The 18,330-nt window shown below is 40.1% G+C and overlaps 2 protein-coding genes and 1 pseudogene across 2 annotated transcripts; 1 reads left to right on the forward strand and 2 right to left on the reverse strand.

Moving 5' to 3' along the window:
* The first annotated feature begins 6,654 nt into the window (after window positions 1-6,654).
* LOC135596131 (WAT1-related protein At4g30420-like) lies at window positions 6,655-8,488 on the forward strand (annotated as a pseudogene).
* A 373-nt stretch (window positions 8,489-8,861) lies between these two features.
* Window positions 8,862-10,056, reverse strand: LOC135594828 (F-box/kelch-repeat protein At1g15670-like). The gene has a single exon (XM_065085336.1). It carries the CDS (start codon window positions 9,924-9,926, stop codon window positions 8,862-8,864), a length of 1,065 nt encoding a protein of 354 aa, XP_064941408.1. The 5' UTR covers window positions 9,927-10,056.
* A 5,825-nt stretch (window positions 10,057-15,881) lies between these two features.
* On the reverse strand, window positions 15,882-17,004 carry LOC135594829 (F-box/kelch-repeat protein At1g15670-like). Its single transcript, XM_065085337.1, has one exon. The coding sequence runs from the start codon at window positions 16,953-16,955 to the stop codon at window positions 15,882-15,884; it is 1,074 nt and encodes a 357-aa protein (XP_064941409.1). The 5' UTR covers window positions 16,956-17,004.
* Window positions 17,005-18,330: the final 1,326 nt, after the last annotated feature.

The raw sequence follows: 18,330 nt of genomic DNA on the forward strand, positions 1-18,330 counted from the left end.
GCCCCTTTCTAGTACTACTCAACGTATCTTTGTCTCTGCTAGTAAGCTTCAGTATGTATTCGAATAACATTGTAGGATATAATGACCATTTCTTTGGAAGAACTGTATCCTTCAATCCCAATACTACCGATGCAAATTATTCTTCCTTCCCATTGGTAATGTTTGAGATGGGTTAGAAGTTTGATTCGATCTAAGAAAAAGGATATAATGGGTTACGATTTGTTCTGTAAATAGTATAATTCCTTGCTTTAATTGACATGTGTTTTTCTCATATTCTCAAATATTATAATTAGTTTGTATGCTATTACTTTATGTTACAAAATTAACTCCAAATATGAAAAGACTTTTTTTTAAAATTCATATCATCTCTTTCTTTAAATTTTACAGATCTATAATTTAAGTACTCTAAACTTTAATAGAAACTATAATAATTTAGTATTCTAACATATGGCCTTCAAAAAAAAAAAAAGACCTAAAAAGATTTGAGTACTTATAACTCGAGAGTGAGATAGAGAAAGAGGTAAGAAGATTTTAATAAACATTTAAATATTTAAAAATTAAATAAAAATGATTTGATGTAATCGATTTCTAAATTATTAAAAAAAAATCAATCTAATTTAACATTTCAACATGTCGGATATAATGTGATGTTGCTCTGAAGTATTACAGGTTGTGACAATACTGATAGGATAGTACTGCGTGACCTGTCTTGCAATCACGGCCGACTTTGGATTTAAAGTTCATCCGATGGGACTCAATAATCACATCATATGCATGCCGTAATGCGATCATTCAAGTGACCAGTTTGTGTTGTCAGAACATCACTTGGGCGGCTATAACGTCAGCAGTACAGTACTCCACTGTGTCGGTACATGCAGCATTCGATCTTTTCGTTGCGTTTGGTTTGCAGGAGGAGCAGAATTAGCTTCCCAAATGGCATCAACAAGCTTCGTCGAGATAGATTCGATCCAAAACTCTTCCTTCCCTCGACTACTGAAGTGAAAGAAGAACGAGATTTAGAGTGGTCAAATCTATGAGACGCGAGAGGAGGAAGAAAAGAAGAAATCCACATTTCACGTTCTTAGATTGCATGTCAATCTATCAGATACGTTGCACCTCTAAAAGACGCCGCATTGAATGCCACCATTCACACCTCGTGTCCCCCCATGACTGGATGCATGCACCGAGAGCGCTCTCTCTCTGTCTCTCTCCGTCATGGGTGAGGAGTTACTGTTGCAGCAGAAGGAGAACGTGATGACGATGAGGAGGAGGAGGAGGAGGAAACAGCGAGAGCTGATGGAAGGAACGTTTCAGGTGGCCAAATCCAAAGATTACGAGGGTCATTTCGGACGTCTTCTTTACTGCACTGCTTGCCTCGTGAAGCCACGTGATGTGGGTGAAAGGGAACGGCAGCCATGTTTCCCGGATCTTGCCAACCTACCTTCACGTGGAAGAGGAGACGAGAAGAGGACCGAGCTCCATCGTCGCCTTCCCACCGTGCATGCTTCACTACATGCCCACAGCTTCCTTCCTTGGTAGGATCAATCTCAGGTCATGCAATGGGAGAGTAACAGCATGTGATTGCATGTGGTGTGTCCATCCAACCAACCCATGAATGCTCTTAATGGACGACGGGTGACACTAAACCTACCTTCTTCCCATTGCTAGCGACGGTTTATATAAGAGTGCTTTGCTTGCTTTAATGCATTCATTAGTTTGTGATATGGGAAGCCGTCACTCGACAGACTGTGAATGCCTACTCACACGTCATGTGGGGCTCTCAGTCTACTCACATGTCATCGTATTGGATGAATTCATGTCCCAATGATACAGTAATTACGCCCAATACATAACTATTATATCTCCGAGTCATTCACCGTAATATAAAAGCTTTCGGTGCACCACATCGACGATCGACTCTCACTATATTCGACACATAACTAAATCCTTCGAACCCAATTATTAACTAGTTTTGCATCATCTTAGTACGATTTGTGATAGGCTCGAGAAACAATTACGATTGAACTCAAATCATCTTCCACGTCAAACAGCTAATACTTTGAAAACAAGTCGATCGATCCAGAGAGAGAGAGAGAGAGAGAGAGAGAGAGAGAGAGAGAGAGAGAGACGTGGCAAATCAGAAGAAATAAAAGAAACCCGTTATGAGCCTCGAGGTTGTGATGATGGATAGAAGCCCATTTCTACAGGATAAAAACCCCTTCCGATATTTAGAATGACAATCTTATGAATGATGGCGGATAAAATACTCATAAACTTCATCCATTTTAACTCAGAATCAATGGGATTCGAATTCAGTTTAAATCAGTCAATAGATACAAATGTCAACTTCTGAATGACAACAAAATATAACTAAATTATAAACTAATAATGTATCTTTGAACTCGATGAAATGTTACCAAAACTTGACTTAATTTGGTTGAATGATTAGTAGGATTCAATCCTTAAATCTTGCCATCAACAATCGAGGTCTGAGAGAAGTTATCAAATGAGATCTAAAGGGTATACAAATGAGATCCAAAAGAATGTTAAATGAGAAGATCTATCCAAATAAGTGTTCAAGCCTATAAGGTTGAGATAGTAGTTCATGATTTGTAAGTATGTTTCTATTTTAGAAGTTCAATATAACTTTTCTTCCTTTTTTTCATCCTGATTTCTTCTTTATCTAATTGGTATGATTTTGAATTAGTAGTACCTTATTATTATTATTTAAAAAATGGCTACACTTAGAATGTGATCATCGCTTTCTTTATGGTATCAGAACTATAAGAGTGGTAATCTATATTTCAAAATCTCATTAGTAAAGAAATAACATTTTTTGACTATGGATTACAATAGTCGAGTTAGTAGATTTGGTATTGAACTTTTCAATTAATCTAACTATAAAATATGAAACACTTATTTGAAGTCCTATCTCATAGGGAAAAATTATAGGATATAATTAGTGATAATGTAACAATAAGATGGGAGATGCTACGAAAAGATAAAGGTTATTAGTTACGAAAGCTATATTTATATTAAAAGGATCTATTTCTCATGATTTCTTTGAATATATTATTAGTTGCAAATCAATTTAAGAGATTTTGGTTACTCTTGATGCATTGTTCGATAAAAGAAATATGGCTCGACTTCAGTATTTGGAGAATAATTTAGTAAATACTATCCAAGGTAATCTCTTAATTTCTCAATACTTTTTTTAAGATTAAAATTATATATTCAGATATATCACTCTTACATCCAAATGATTCGATGCAGAAATGAGACGTTATATTATTCATGGTCTTTAAAAATAATATATTGTTTATGTTATATCTATTCAAAAAGGGGTTCGATCCTCAGTAGAATTAGAAATTTTTTTTTTTTTTGGGAATCCTTAACTCTTATTAAAATAATGAGAGTTTCTACTTAGATGCCCTTTTTACAAATAAGAAAAAAGATAGTGATAGAAAAAAGAAGATAATGTTAAGAAATCTTAAATATTATATAGATGGCAAGTTATTAAGACTAAAAGAGAAAATATTATAAATAAAGAAGACCATTCAAATATTACTAATAAAGATTAGAGTAATTATTTTATGGCTAAAATTTTTTAAGCTCATAGCATCTATCAATTTCGAATATGACTGGATAATTGATTTAGGATATAATTATCATCTCATTAGTGATTGTACCAAATTTATCAATCTTCATCAATATGAAGGTGATAATGTAATTATCATGATAGATAATATTATTCATCAAGTGGAGAAGGAAAGTATTATCATAATCTTAGATTAAGATAATAATTTTATTATGTTAAAGAGTGTGTATGATATATAAGTATGAAAAAAAATCTTTTCTCTATTGTTAATATAGTTGATGCTAAAAATTATATTATTTTTAGTCTCGATAAAGTTAAGCTTCTATACTTGGTCATTTAAATTTTCTCAAATTAGAAATTATGATGTAGAAAATTTTAATTAATGATCTTCCCAATCTTATTACTTTTAGTAGCAATATAGTTTGTGAAGGTTGTCAATATAACAATGCATACAAGCAACCTTTGGAGAGATCACTTTCTAGATATAATTTTTTCTCAGATCTTAGTCATGAATCTTACTCAAACTCCATCCTATTTAGGTCCTCGATATATGCTTATTTTTATTGATGGCGTTACAAGTTTCACTTAGGTCTATTTGTAAAAGACAAATCAGAAGTTTTTTTTAAAATTTCAAGAGTTTCGTTTAAAATATATAAATTATACTCGTGATTTGGGATTATTCTAGAAGAAGAATATACATCTATAATTGCTGATCTAGGAGATGATTTGAATAATCATAGGTTCACTTCTGATTATGTTTTTTTATATAGTTTTACTTATATCTCATGGTATAGTAAGAAATAACAATGAGTCTTTTTTTCTATAATCGAAATGAAATACAAGGCTTCCTTATTTGCCAATCAAAAATGTATATTATTAAGGTATTTAATCAAGGACATTTGCTATCAAATTAAAAAAATCAACTATTTTACAGTGTGATAATCAAAGTACATTAAAATTGATCATAAATCTAACTAAGTATATTAAAATTAAATATTATTTCATCCAAAAAAATACTTCAAAGAGTTATTGAGAATCAGTGGAGATTAAGAACAAATATAGTATCGTATATATCTTTATCAAATATCTTTCGAAAAGACCTTTTGAAGATATTGAAAGCAAGTAGGGATCTATATATCTAAAAGTATGCTTTAAATGAGAGTGTTATAATTAAAAAAATATTTTTTTTAAAAAAAAAATAAATTATTATTTTTTTCTCTTATTTTTAAAATAAATTGATTAGATAGAGTTACATAGATAAAAAATCTCTTAGTTTAAATTGTTATTTCACTCAGATCCATCAAATTTGAGTATTTAGATCTAGAAGTCCAAAAGTAGTTCAAGATTATTTTTCTCTTTCTAAAGTTTAATATATATTTTTTTTATTAGGTTTGATGTTAGACTAATAGTATGCTATTACTATTATTTAAAAAGTAACTGCATTACGTATGCATGTGATTTCTTCCTTTCTTTAAATCATCATCGTCTCGTAAATATTTTAGATTTGTGTCGTTAGTAACGCCGGGAAGATTCCGGTGGCATGTCCCCCACACTAATTGATCAAAGCGTGCATAAGATACTGACAGCATCGTCGTTTTACTTGTGTTCATTGATGTGCAGAATGACCTACTCCTTTCGATGAACGCCATTCGATGTGCTCTTCCTCACATAGGCCATCGTTTGGAAGACGTCCCTTCTCTCATGGCACATCACAAGACGAGCACAACCCCACTCGAACCTTGCTTTTCACACCATGTGATTCAAGCACAATCAACATTGCATGCCCCACACTCAATCATTCATCTAATTTGAATGCAAACAAAAAATAATATAAATTTCAAGCCTTATATTTCACCAACTCAAACAGACAATTGCTTTCCCAATGATACCATTTGCATTCACACTATTCTTACCCTCCATGTCTCATTTATCGACGAAGGAAAATTCTCACATTCTTCGATAAAGGCTTGTAATGTTTGGGGTCAAATCACCTCCATAATATTTAAAGGTCAACGCGGCACAAAGGACACGTTGGTGTGATCAACTTATACCATAAGATCCACGAAAGCTGCGCACTGAGGTTGTATTACCATCACATTGCTCCACCGTAGCCGTCAAACTAGAGCCACACAAGTTTACGGCACTGCCGTGGCACTTACGTGGCCTTCTTGCGATGATGTCATCCTTTCGGTGTAAACGATATTTATCGATTTAATAGTCTACTTATTCAAGATATACGTTCGGTACAAATATTATTGTTACATTTCGAATAGTAATTTTATACCTTAATTTTTTTTCTTTTTTTTTTGAGACTCCACATGCATTTACTCTTTAAATCATGCTTGATTCGAAGAATATTTTACTAATGACCTACGGTTTTAAAGTCTCAACTATATATAACACGAAGATATCGAGTCAGAAAACTTCTTTCGACCTATATTTCGGGCTTAGCTCATGTCGGATCACATCTTGATCTCCTACGAACGATGGACTTTGGAGATAACATCAATTATGCACCCGAAAGTTCTCAAACGATGGAGCTAAAAGGAGCTCCACCGAACGCAGATATCGATAGGAAGACAATGCGTACGGCCATTAAGAGAGGAACGATGAGGGCCTTGAATCCCAAATCGCACATGCAATTGATGGGGGCTACAATTATGCAATGCACTGTGTGGGGTGCAGCGAACGCAGGACAATAATTCAGCAAGCAGCCAGTTGAATCGTGCGGACGAGTGACTTTTGTGCACCTCTACCCATTCGACAATGGAAATAAAGGACGAAACAATCAATTATTAGATGACATCATTTGATATCGGTGCAATCTATCTTAGTCCCTGGCTTCAAGTCATGCGGATTGATGTGGACTTGGTCATGCCATGTCTAGTTTGAGTTCGACTCGAGTCGAGCTCATGCCAACCTTCTAAGTGTCATCAATCTACTTGCTAGGCTTGTCTCACTTCAATAATTGCGTGTTGAATCGAGACACGGCTGGGCTACAAATGAGTCTCGAGAATTTTTTAGTTTAGTATACATTTCATTAATGTGTCACGTATGATGAAGGCAAATTCCTATAAATGCCTGCGATCTATACGGCTCTTCTTCCTCGCGAAGCCTGCAAATCCATTAGTTCCTCCTCCTCCTCCTTTCTCGAGGTTGATCCATGGCTGACTCTTTCCTCGAGGAGTACAAGCCCGGATTGGCCATGGTGGCCGTCCAGTGCATCTACGCCGCCATGGCCCTCTCGGCCAAGGCAGCCTTCACCCACGGCATGAGCCCCATGGTATTCGTCGTCTACCGGCAGGCCATTGCCTCCCTCGTCTTGCTTCCTATAAACATCATCACTAAAAGGTTCCTCTCTCTCGCTCTCTCGCTCTCGCTCTCTACGCGTGTTTGATATGGATGTCGATGTGCAGGGGGAACATAGGTCAGATCGACTTGGGAACGAGAGGCTTTTGTTTGGTGTTTCTTGCTTCGCTGATTGGGTAAGTGATGCTTGCCCTTGGCACTCCATTTTCGGGTTCTTGTTGTTGGGTGGTATCACGGTCACATGAGACTCGTGCGTGTTCCTCTGTGAAACAAACAGTGCCACCCTCAACCAGTTCTTCTACTACCGAGGGATGGACTTGGCGTCCTCATCAGTGGCCACAGCAATGACCAACCTAATCCCAGCAATCACATTTGTTATGGCAGCCTCTCTGGGGTAAATCCTTCACCAAATCATCTCCCTCACAAAAGAAAATAGGAATTCAAATCTTTCATGGTGTTTGCAGCCTAGAGAAAGTGAAAGCGAGGAGCCTGAGAAGCATGGCTAAAGTGATTGGCACCGTCATCTGCGTTGGAGGCGCGACCGCCATGGCATTCTTGAAAGGCCCGAGGCTTCTATCCATGGAGTTTCGACACCTGCTGTTGGGTTCAGCAACCGATAAGTGGGTCGTCGGCGCACTTTTCCTCATCGGAAGCAGCTGCTGCTGGTCGTTTTGGCTCATCTTGCAGGTGCCGATCTGCAACGACTACTTAGACCCGTTGTCGCTGTCAACATGGATGTGCTTGATATCAACCTTCCAATCCGCCACTATCACATTTTTCTTAGAACCACAGTTGAGTTCATGGAAGATCACTTCGCTGGTTGAGCTCTTGAGTTGCTTATTTGCGGTAAGAAGATTCTCCCTTGATCCATCCCTCTATTCCTTCGCACAGCCAGCCAAGTAGTAGGCCAAAAGACTGAACAAAGGGGCGTGTGCAGGGAATTTTCGGGTCTGGAGTCACCTTCTACCTGCAATCATGGTGCATATCGGTGAGGGGACCGCTCTTCTCTGCAATGTTCAACCCACTTTCGACAGTCATCACCACAGTCTTGGCTTTGATACTGCTGCATGAGCAACTCCATCTTGGAAGGTATGGTTTTACTGCCTCCGAATGGATTCCAAACCTCGCATCGTCTTTCTTCATCCCGAAGCATACGACATGTTTCTTCTCCTGCAGCTTGGTTGGTGCAGTTGCAGTGGTGAGCGGGCTGTACATGGTTTTGTGGGGCAAAGCCAAGGATTTGGACCCCAAGAGGAGGTCACAACCGGGAGATGACGCCCACAAAGTGACCATAGTAATAGAACCAAAACAGAGTTATAAAACAGACCTAACCAAACCACTGATGGAGGAAAGAGCAGAAGAGGCAGTGGAAAAGTAGATGAAGGATCCGTGTCCCTTCGGCCCTGCAGATCAATCATCCAATCATGTGGATGGATGTTCGACATCAACACCGATGACCAAACCGAAGCCCAAGCCCAAGCCCAATAATAAACCCAAAGCAGGCCTTATTTCGAGCTTAAGATTATTAAATATTGCTATCTTTACTTGTTTTAATAAATTGTTTATGTTATTATCTTTCAATTTCGTTTTCTAATTCATAGCTCAACAGATAGGAAATGGTACAGTTTTTTTTTTTGTTTGAAATTAATAGAATAAATGGTTAAGTTAAAATGAAATAGAATAAAAAATTTGGAAAATTATGTGTAAACTGGTCTCATAGAAGATGAAAATATAAAAATATTACCATATATATATTTTTTAATGCTGCAGACACATATACAATACATATCGTTTGCAATCACGCGGTGATATCTAACATGTGGAATATTAAAAATACTAGTGTCTTTATGTGACATTTTGCTCACCTCTTTTTTTTAGGGTGCTACTTTAAGATTAGGTTTTGTAGTGCTGATGATGTGATGCCAGCAATCATACGGGTACTCCTCCTCTACGCTTAGATTACCAAGCAACAAGCCACCTCCACGTGCCATTGGTACTCCGGCGGCACCTCCACGTTCCTCCACGACGCCGACGCCGAAGCCGGTGTCGTCATCGTCGTAGTTGCTTTTATGTCGAGAATTTTCGCCACAAGGGCGCCGTTGCGCATCCCTATTCCCATCACCATCAGCTTCCCCTCCCATGCCACCGCGTTCATCGCCACACGCATTTCGCTCGGCAGCTTGGCCACCGTAGCCCACACGCCGCCGTCTAGCTGTACCATCACTTCCCTCCCCACGCACCGGTAAATGCTCCCGTCCACTCCCGCGACGCATATCGTCGGATATTGCTCCCCCGGAGGCACCAACTCCTCCACGGGGCCCCAACTACCCGCGGCCGGGTCGAAGGCCTCCGCGCAGTGCCTGTGGAGGACGACGAACTTGCCGCGCAGGATCACCCCGCGGCAATTGAAGGGCTTGCGCGCCATGTCGGGCAGCGGCTTCCACGAGTCTCCTCCCACGTCGTACGCCAGCGCGGACCGAAGCGGGTTCGCGCTCCCGTCATGCCCGCCGGCTACGTACACCGTTCGGCAGCCCTTGTCGGAATCGTGCGTCGCCGCGCAGGCGAAGGAGGACCGCAGGGGCCACGGGAGGGGGGACCCGCGGCGCCACTCTCCAGATACGAAGTCGTAGACGTGAACCTCGTCGGTTGTGAGGCAGGTGTCAATTTTCCATCCACCGACGACGACGAGCTCGGTACCGACAGCGGCGAGCCGGCATAAGTGCGGGAGCCCATGGGTTAGGTTGGGGCAGGGGGGGAGGGAACTCCAAACACCGGTGGCCGGTTCGAAGATGACGAAGCGGTAGACCATGAGTCCTGGACTGTTGTAGTAGGTGCAGTAAGGCTGGACCAGGACGACAACGGGTTGAGCGATGCCGGTGGATTTCCGGAACCGGTGGAACGTCGGGTCGCGAAGCTCCTGCCGCCAGACCTTGCAGACTGAGAAGAGGGTGGGGAAGGCATTGTAGGGGACTCGAGTAAGGCACTCGCGTGCCGCGTCGTCGGTGAGGCCTGGAATCATATCGCACACTGTATTCTAAATTGCAGAGGGAACAGAGACGAATTGGGTGCTAAATGAGAGAGAGAGGCGAAGCGGAGTTAAGTTTATGTAATACTGTACACATATTTATTCTATGCAACGCAGTGACATATCCTCCTCACTTGCCTTATGTTGATATGTACTTATTTAACAGACAATTAAATTTCTATACCATAAATTTAAATATATCATATAACTTATATAGTAGAATCCTTAATTTGACATATATGATAAATTTAAATTGTTAGGCTGTTTAGTTGTTAAGGTAGACTCTTAGTACATTCACATAATACGTAGAACATGATTCATAAATGATTAATATTGTTTTTCTATTTTTTTATATATTTATAATAATTAATTACTAAATTTTGAGATTTTTTGAACGCATATTGTAATCAAATATAATTTACTTTAATTTCGAGTGAAACTTGATTAATTTTCATGAAAACCAATCCAAACCTTCACAAAACCACCATAGTTAAAATTTATGATAATTAATTATTAAAATTAAATTTTTAGATATATTTTTTAGTTGAACATAATCTAGTTTAATTTTGATGATAATTGAATCAATTTTCACTAAATTAATTGGTCACTTGAATTGTTGGGAATATATAATCTAAGTCAGCAGAGCCATGTGGATGTTCATAGGAGATGGGGATTTGATGTCCAAGCCCAAGCCCAATAAAAACCCAAATCAGGCTTTATTTGGTGCATAAGTTTATTTATTACATATTTCTATCGTCACTTTTTTGTGATAAATTATTTATTTCATCATCTTTCAATTTCTTTTTCTAATTCATAGTTCGGCAAATAGGAAATGGTATAACTCTTTTATAATTGTGTCGTTTGTTATCGTTTTTTAAAAATAATAGAATAAAATGCATATGTTAAGGAAATGGCCTGAGCATTAGTTAGACCAAAAGACATCATCATTACCTTCGACTATACACACTTATGAGTACCCCGATCGAATGTCAAGTTTAGAGAAATATGTTATATTACCTAATTGATTGACAAGTTCGCGATAAGTGGGATGAGATACTTATTTTTTACTATATCTTTTTTAAGACCTATTAGTTAATCCATAATTGAAGACTCCTATCTTATTTCTTCTAAAAGAGGATTATAACTCCGAATGGTATTTTAGAACTATGAATGAGACCATCGCTTAGCAATTCATCTAGTTGCTTCCTAAGTTCTGTGGTATGGTAGTCTCGTTGAATGCTTCACTCCTGGCTCCAACTCAATATGGTGATCCATGCTTCTGCATGGTGGTAGAGTTTTTGACAACTCAAGTAGCATAATATCTGTGAACTTCTTCAAAATATTTTCTATCACAATAGTTTCATGAGTGAGTTCCACATCAAGTGGCTTCGATTTTATTATAGCCACAAAAGTTAATTCATCTTTTCACAACCCATTCTTCTATTGCAAAGTTGATATTTGTTGTGGGTCTTTAGTTCATCCTCAAGAAACTAGAATCATGCAAGGATTGTCACCTCCTAATCAAGCATAGAGAGTTTAAGAATGATATTAGCACCATCTTCGTCGCGTACATAAACTTTATTTGAAGGATCATTTGGAAGTCATCCAATTGCACTGTTATTATGTTTGTGCTTTTACTCCACGTCTTAATCTTTATAGGAATCTCTTTTGCAACTTGAAGATCTTTTTAGCCTTCAAGTTTATAGCTTTCATCCACTTGAGTTTTTCTCTATGTTTAGCCCAAGTTGTCTTACTTCTTGATCAGCAATGAAATTGTGGGTAGCATCTGTGTTCCCTATTGCATGAGTTATTTGATCATTTAGCTTGATGTCCACATATATCTGCTCATTGCTCTTTGCTTTCAATTGCTTCATCTTCACGTTCTCTCCCACTTAACCTTGCAACACATCCAACAAACATATTATTCTCATTTGGGATTCTCGTGACTCCTTATTTTTGTTGTGGATTTCGATGTACTCGAACTAAGGATGACAATATTGCCTTTGTCCGATCTAGGGGGATGGATTGATATTGTTAATATATTGAGAGCATACTTTTGTGGGTACTCCTCTTCATGTGCAGTCCTAAATACAAGAAGCATACTTTCGATTTTAGGATCTTATTTTCAATTACTTCATATTTACGTTGTCTCCCACTTGACCCTACAATACGTTTAACATATTTCTCCTATCTGGGATCCTTGTGACTCCTTATCATTGTTGTGAATTCTAAATTATTCGAACTAAGGACGACAACCTTGTCTTTGTCTATTCTAGGAGGATGGATTAATGTTATTAATGCATTAGGTATTCATTTTTGTGGTCACTCCTTCATCGTGTATGGTCCTTCATATAAGAAATATCATTTAGGTTTTGGAGCCTTGCCTTTTGAATTCGATCCTTTATGGGAACCTTTTTTTTTGCTTGATTGCAGACTCCTTCTTTAGGAATTCTTAGATAGGCAATTTCCTAAAGATTATTTCTTTCTCCTAGAGTTCTTTAAAATAACAAAATTTGTGAGCCATTTTTTAGTTGTAATTGTCCCGACCAAATCGATGATATTCCTTCGATGCAGTTTCTATTGTAACTATATATTTAGACTATCAAATAAGTTGAACAACTTATCCTTTTTGGATAAACTCAGTGTTCTCAAGAAGGAATTGAGTTCACAACTCTCACTTCAAGTTTTCTCATGTGTCCACTCGATATCGACATTGCTAAATCTCTTTTAGATATATGATTGCTATTGAAACTATGACTTCTTTAGAATTGAGCCTCATAGCTTTAAAGTATTATTCTATATTAAATTAAAAGTTCATAAGTTCCTCCGCATTCTTGGCACTCCCATAGCAATATATCACAGGTGCCATCAAGTTTTGTATTGGAGTAACAAGGGTGTTGTTCCCTCGTTAAGAGCCCTCATGAACAACATAATCCTGCATGTGAGTTTTGCCATAAGTTCATGTAGGTGCTACATGGAGTCTTTGGTCTATTTCGTCAATCGATCTACTTGTGACTCGACATTATTGATCCAGGATTTCACTTTATCTTATAAGTTCTCTACTAAAAAAATCTTTTATTGGCTTTGATAAAGTTCTTTTAGACTCACTTTTAAGGACATCAATGTGGGTTTCTCTTTTTGGTTGATACTACAAATTATACTTTCTTCACTTATAGAGAATAGTCAACTTTTCACTTACCATTTTCCTTGTTGCGCTCCTATTGAGCAACTCCAATAGCTTAAAGAATGAGTTTGCACTTGTAGCCTTCCTGCGATTGCTTAGGGCAATAGTCTAGTTTGCCCAATCTTGCTTGATTCACTACGATGCTTCACCATGGTAACATTGTTAAGTTTTGTTGTTTGCTCAAATTGCTTGCCCACTTTAATACCACAACGTGATGGAATTTGTTGGGATTACCGAAGTTGTGAAACATCCTTATATTATTTGTCCACATAAGGGTTAGCCTAGTTGTAAACTCACTTATCTCTTAAAGGGTATATAAAGGAGTAAATTAATTAGTTTAAAAAATGAGCAGTAAATAAATTTTGATATCTCACAAAAAGGATAGTGTTATAAATAATTCAATAAACATTTGGTACGCAAAAGCGAAAAAAAATAAAAATAAAAACTTTAGAAAATAAACGAATAGTCACAGGTTCTCAAACAATTACTCATTAGGTATTAAGCATATTGATAACTCATCATAAGCTTTACATATAAAATTATAAATCTAATCAATAACCAACACTTCTTCATACCCTTTTCTAATCATATGCCACATAGGTGATTCTAGAGCGTTAAATTAGTTGATATTATATATTGCAATGTAATCTATGAAAAATAGATCATGACACATAAAATTATTTATACTCTTAATTTTTATATTATATATATATATATATATATAATAAGATAAAAATATACCATGAAACATACGTACTAGCCAATAGAACGTGGAGAGGACGACGTCAAGCGCAGCCCGGAGCCAATAGAACGTGGGGCGACGAAGCCCGTGCTCCCAAAGCTTGGAAGGAGGGTGCGGGAAGACATCGAAGCGGACTCGAGCGAGGTATTCGAGGCCGGGCAACAGAGATGAATTGGATAAGGAGCACATAATTGGTAAAAGCATGTGTACTTGTCCTCATCATTTGCGACGGATAATTGTTTAAGGATGTGATGTGAGTACGGCTGCCTCTCTCCATTACAAGACCACACAGGTACATGAGTTTTTACTGTGAGTGGATTGTCAGCTTCGTCTCACGCCAATTAGCACGTCACGTTCCTTCCCAAAGGCAAAGGCAAAGGCCGGGATCCACGCTTTCCCTACAAAAGGTGTACTCTCGTTTTCGATAGCAGTGCACGTCTGCATCGCCATCATACGTGCCAAGAGCACGGTGGCAATGGACTATATTATTATTTTCTAGAACATGAATGGATTATGAATCATTTATTGATGAGTTCTGATATAAAAGCATCTCAGTGACTGAGTCACTGAGATGCTTTGGTATCATATGGTCATTCTAACCATTAGCTAATCGATAGAATAACTCATCCGTTTGGGTATCATATGTTATGACTGTATCACACGTACGATAATTGACTCCCTAATTTATCAAGCTTAAAATATTTATGATCAAATTAATAATAATACACTTCTCTAGTACGAAATATGTTTTTCTCAAACTCTAAATCTTACCTTTGGAATAAGATATATAATAATTGATAGAAAAAATAACAGTGCTATTAACTCACCCCGTCACATAAGCTGAAAAGGCCATCTAAGCAAAGGCTCATGCCACTCACGGAAATGATCCGTCAACCTCCACCTATTTTGACCCCTCGGAAAAAGGTCAATGAGGCATAATAGAAAAAGCAATGGCACATGCATTGCTTTGCTGAATCGCTCAATCATGGGCTGTCACTTAGAATCAATATATACGCAAAAGCTCGCACCGTCCCCTCACGTGATCATCAATTGGAACACAATCCCCTCACGAGTCGACAATCGGTACACGGTGACCAGACCCGACTTCTTAGCTTCCCCTTGATCGCACCACTAGTCGCTAGCGATCTATCGCCCTCGGCCAATATTTTGGAAGGGGTCGCACGCTTAATCGTGGGAAGTATTAATTTTTGATGACATGGCCTGACTCTTTGGGCACGTGACGTTGATCCCCATCCTTTTTCCACTTCAAGCATACCCCTATCCTAACAGATGGTATGCTCACAATTGTCCTTCCATGATATAATTAACGAAAAGGAGTGTTCACTAGCCGTGGACATAAATAAACCCTTGATGATACAAGAAGCTAAATGGGGGACGAGCAACTGACCACCCTCCACCGATATATCAGGTATAAAAGCCCACCTATGAAATCAAATAGGGTAAGAAGACTCGACCTAAAAACTCCTAAGCTTTACTAAACCCTATCCACTTTCTCTACTGACTGAAGCATCGGAGAGGTCAGGTTAGGATATCCCCCGATACTAACCAATTATGCAGGACCCTAGAGCGTCATATGAGCACTTCATAGTGACATGGCGCATCATTAGACAAGGCCAAGACATACTTCGAGACAACTATAAACTTCCATCAATAGACGAACTGCGCTTACGAAGGGCCACAAGTCGATCATCGTGGGCCAGCAAAGCCTCAAGAGTCTACATGTCACCCAGCCTCACACTTGAATCATACCCACGCAATCCGCTTGGGCTTCTTGGATGGGTCCGTGCTTTCGAAACAGTACCATGCCGTAATGATTATTTGGTCAATGGCTCGAGGCAGCAACAACAATAAACTGTAACATAATTTATCAGTATAAGGTTATAAGGTTTTATTTGATTTTGAACCCTTCTCCCTTGACAAATCATAAATCACAACCCGTACACGGCTTCTCGAATCTCCAAACCCTTCTTCCACGTCGGCACAGCCATTGTCAGCGCCATGCTTAGATAAACAAACAACACGCTCCTAGAACGGATCTTCGGTACTCCGGCGGCACCTCAATCTTCTTCCACGTCGCCGCAGCCATTGTCGTCCTCGTCGTAGTCGCTTTCATGCCGAGAATGTTCGCCGAAAAGCCATAATCGTGCCCGAAGCCGATCACCATCAGTTTTCCCTCCCACGGCACCGCGTATAGCGCCTGCCTCATTCCGCTCGGTAGCTCTGCAACCTTAGCCCACACGCTGCCCTCCAGCTGTACCATCACTTCCCTCCCCGCGCACCGGTACAGCCTCCCGTCCTCTCCAGTGACATACAACGCGGGGTATTCCTCCTCCTCCTCCACCGCGGCCCCCTCCATGGGGCCCCAACTCCCCGCAGCCATATCAAAGGTCTCCGCGGAGTACCTGCCAAGGACGAGGAACTTGCCGCGCAGGATCACCCCGCGGCACTCGTAGCGCTCGCGCGCCATGTCGGGCAACGGCTTCCACGAGCCGCTTGCCAAGTCGTACGCCAGCGCGGACCGCAGCGCGTTCTTTCTCTCGTCACGCCCGCCGGCTATGTACACCTCTCGGCAGCCCTTGTCGGAATCGTGCATCGCCGCGCAGGCGAAGTAGGACCGCAGGGGGCTCGGGAGGGGGGACCCGCAGCGCCACTCGCCCGATAAGAAGTCGTAGACGTGGACTTCGTCGGTTGTGGCCCAGGTGGGAGGTTTCCATCCACCGACGACGACGAGCTCGGTACCGACAGCTGCGAGCCAGCAGAAGAGCGGGAGCCCATGAGGTAGGAAGGGGCAGGGGGGGAGGGATCTCCAAACACCGGTGGTCGTTTCGAAGATGACGAGGCGGTAGACCACGGGCCCTGGCAAGGTGGGCTGGGCGGAATAAGGCACAGGTTGGACCAGCACGACAACTGGTTGAGCGATGCCGATGGATTTCCGGAACCGGTGGAACGTCGGGTTGCGAAGCTCCTGCCGCCAGAGCTTGCAGACTAACAAAAGGGTGCGTAAGTTAATGAAGGGAACTCGAGCGAGGCACTCGCGTGCCACGTCGTCGGTGAGGCCGGGAATCAGATCCTCCATGAGCAGAGTATTCTAAATTGGAGAGGGAACGGAGACGAATTGGGTGGTAACGAGAGATAGGTTATGTAATACTGTACACATATTTATTCTGTGTAAGGTAGTGATATACCCTCCTTACTTGCCTTATGTTGATATTTACTTATTTAACTAAGACGATTAAAATTTTATACCATAAATTAAAATATATCATATAGCTTATATAGTAGAATCTTTGATTTGACATATATCATAAATTTAAAAATATTAGCCTGTTTGGTAAGGTACTTGATTATTGATCACTTATATATATATATATAAGGTTATTATTTCTAATATTAGTTTATCACCATTATTATTGTTTTGTTCCTGTTAACTTTATCTCCCACCCCACTGCGTAGATCGCCACCCTCATTTCATGCGGGCAGATCCGCTGCCATAGCCCATATATCGATATATCTTCCCGTCCTCTCTCACGATACATAATGTTTTGTATCTTTATATCGTGATCGAGGTATCAGCATGATTTGATCTATCCTAATGTGCAAGGTTACCCATACGATCTCTAAGCTAGAGCATAATGGCTTAGAGTCGAATTGAAGGGTTGTGACCTAGGTTCCTATGAATGGAGGTTGAAGGTGACTCCTCTTGTCGTTCGCGGGGTGCCTGCACAAAGGTTAAAATCGAGAGAAGGATTTTCCACTTGATCCCTCCAATACTTAAGTTAGTAAGAGTTGGAGATGGAAGAGTTGGTGAGTGTGTATAAGGTCCAACCCCCGACGCTATTCCTAGGGGTGGCTTTTATATCTGTTCCTATATGCGGTCGTACGTAGCAGCTTTAATGATCCCCGATCGTCATCGTATGTGGGTGTTTAATGCTCGCTGACATCACAGGCAGTCGGCTCGTGTATTAGTTGTAGGCAACATATGATCTGCTCGATTCAATCTTATTCAGCATTATTTCCCACCTCTTGTGTGCCAAGTATTTGGTTGCATCGCCGCATACAACCTCGAGCGGAGTGAGTGCAGACGAATGGTGTCAGGCGGTTGGTTGGCTTCGCGCTCATGATTTTGAGTTGGCTCGGTGCGACATGTTGGCTTAGGGCTGCCGCACCGAGTCTGCTGTGGCAGCTGATGTGTCGCGTGAGGTGCATGCCAAAATAATATGCTTTATAACACGGCACGGTGTATTCCTAGCGCAGCCTCCTCCACGAGGCCCCGACTACCCACGGCCACATCGAATGCCTCTTCGCTTCGCAATAACATGCCCTGCCCCTCCATGGAGTACTTGCTGACGATCAAGAACTTGTCGTGCAAGATCACCTCGTTGTGCTCCCATGCTATGTCGGGCAGGGCTTCCACGAGTCACCACCACATCATACGCCAGCACGTCCTTGAT

This window comes from Musa acuminata, chromosome BXJ1-10 (assembly GCF_036884655.1).
Source record: "Musa acuminata AAA Group cultivar baxijiao chromosome BXJ1-10, Cavendish_Baxijiao_AAA, whole genome shotgun sequence".
Taxonomy (NCBI): Eukaryota; Viridiplantae; Streptophyta; class Magnoliopsida; order Zingiberales; family Musaceae; genus Musa; species Musa acuminata.

Bases quoted from the DNA above. Each gene is read 5' to 3' on its own strand.
- LOC135594828 (XM_065085336.1), bottom strand. From the start codon at position 9,926: ATGATTCCAGGCCTCACCGACGACGCGGCACGCGAGTGCCTTACTCGA.
- LOC135594829 (XM_065085337.1), bottom strand. From the start codon at position 16,955: ATGGAGGATCTGATTCCCGGCCTCACCGACGACGTGGCACGCGAGTGC.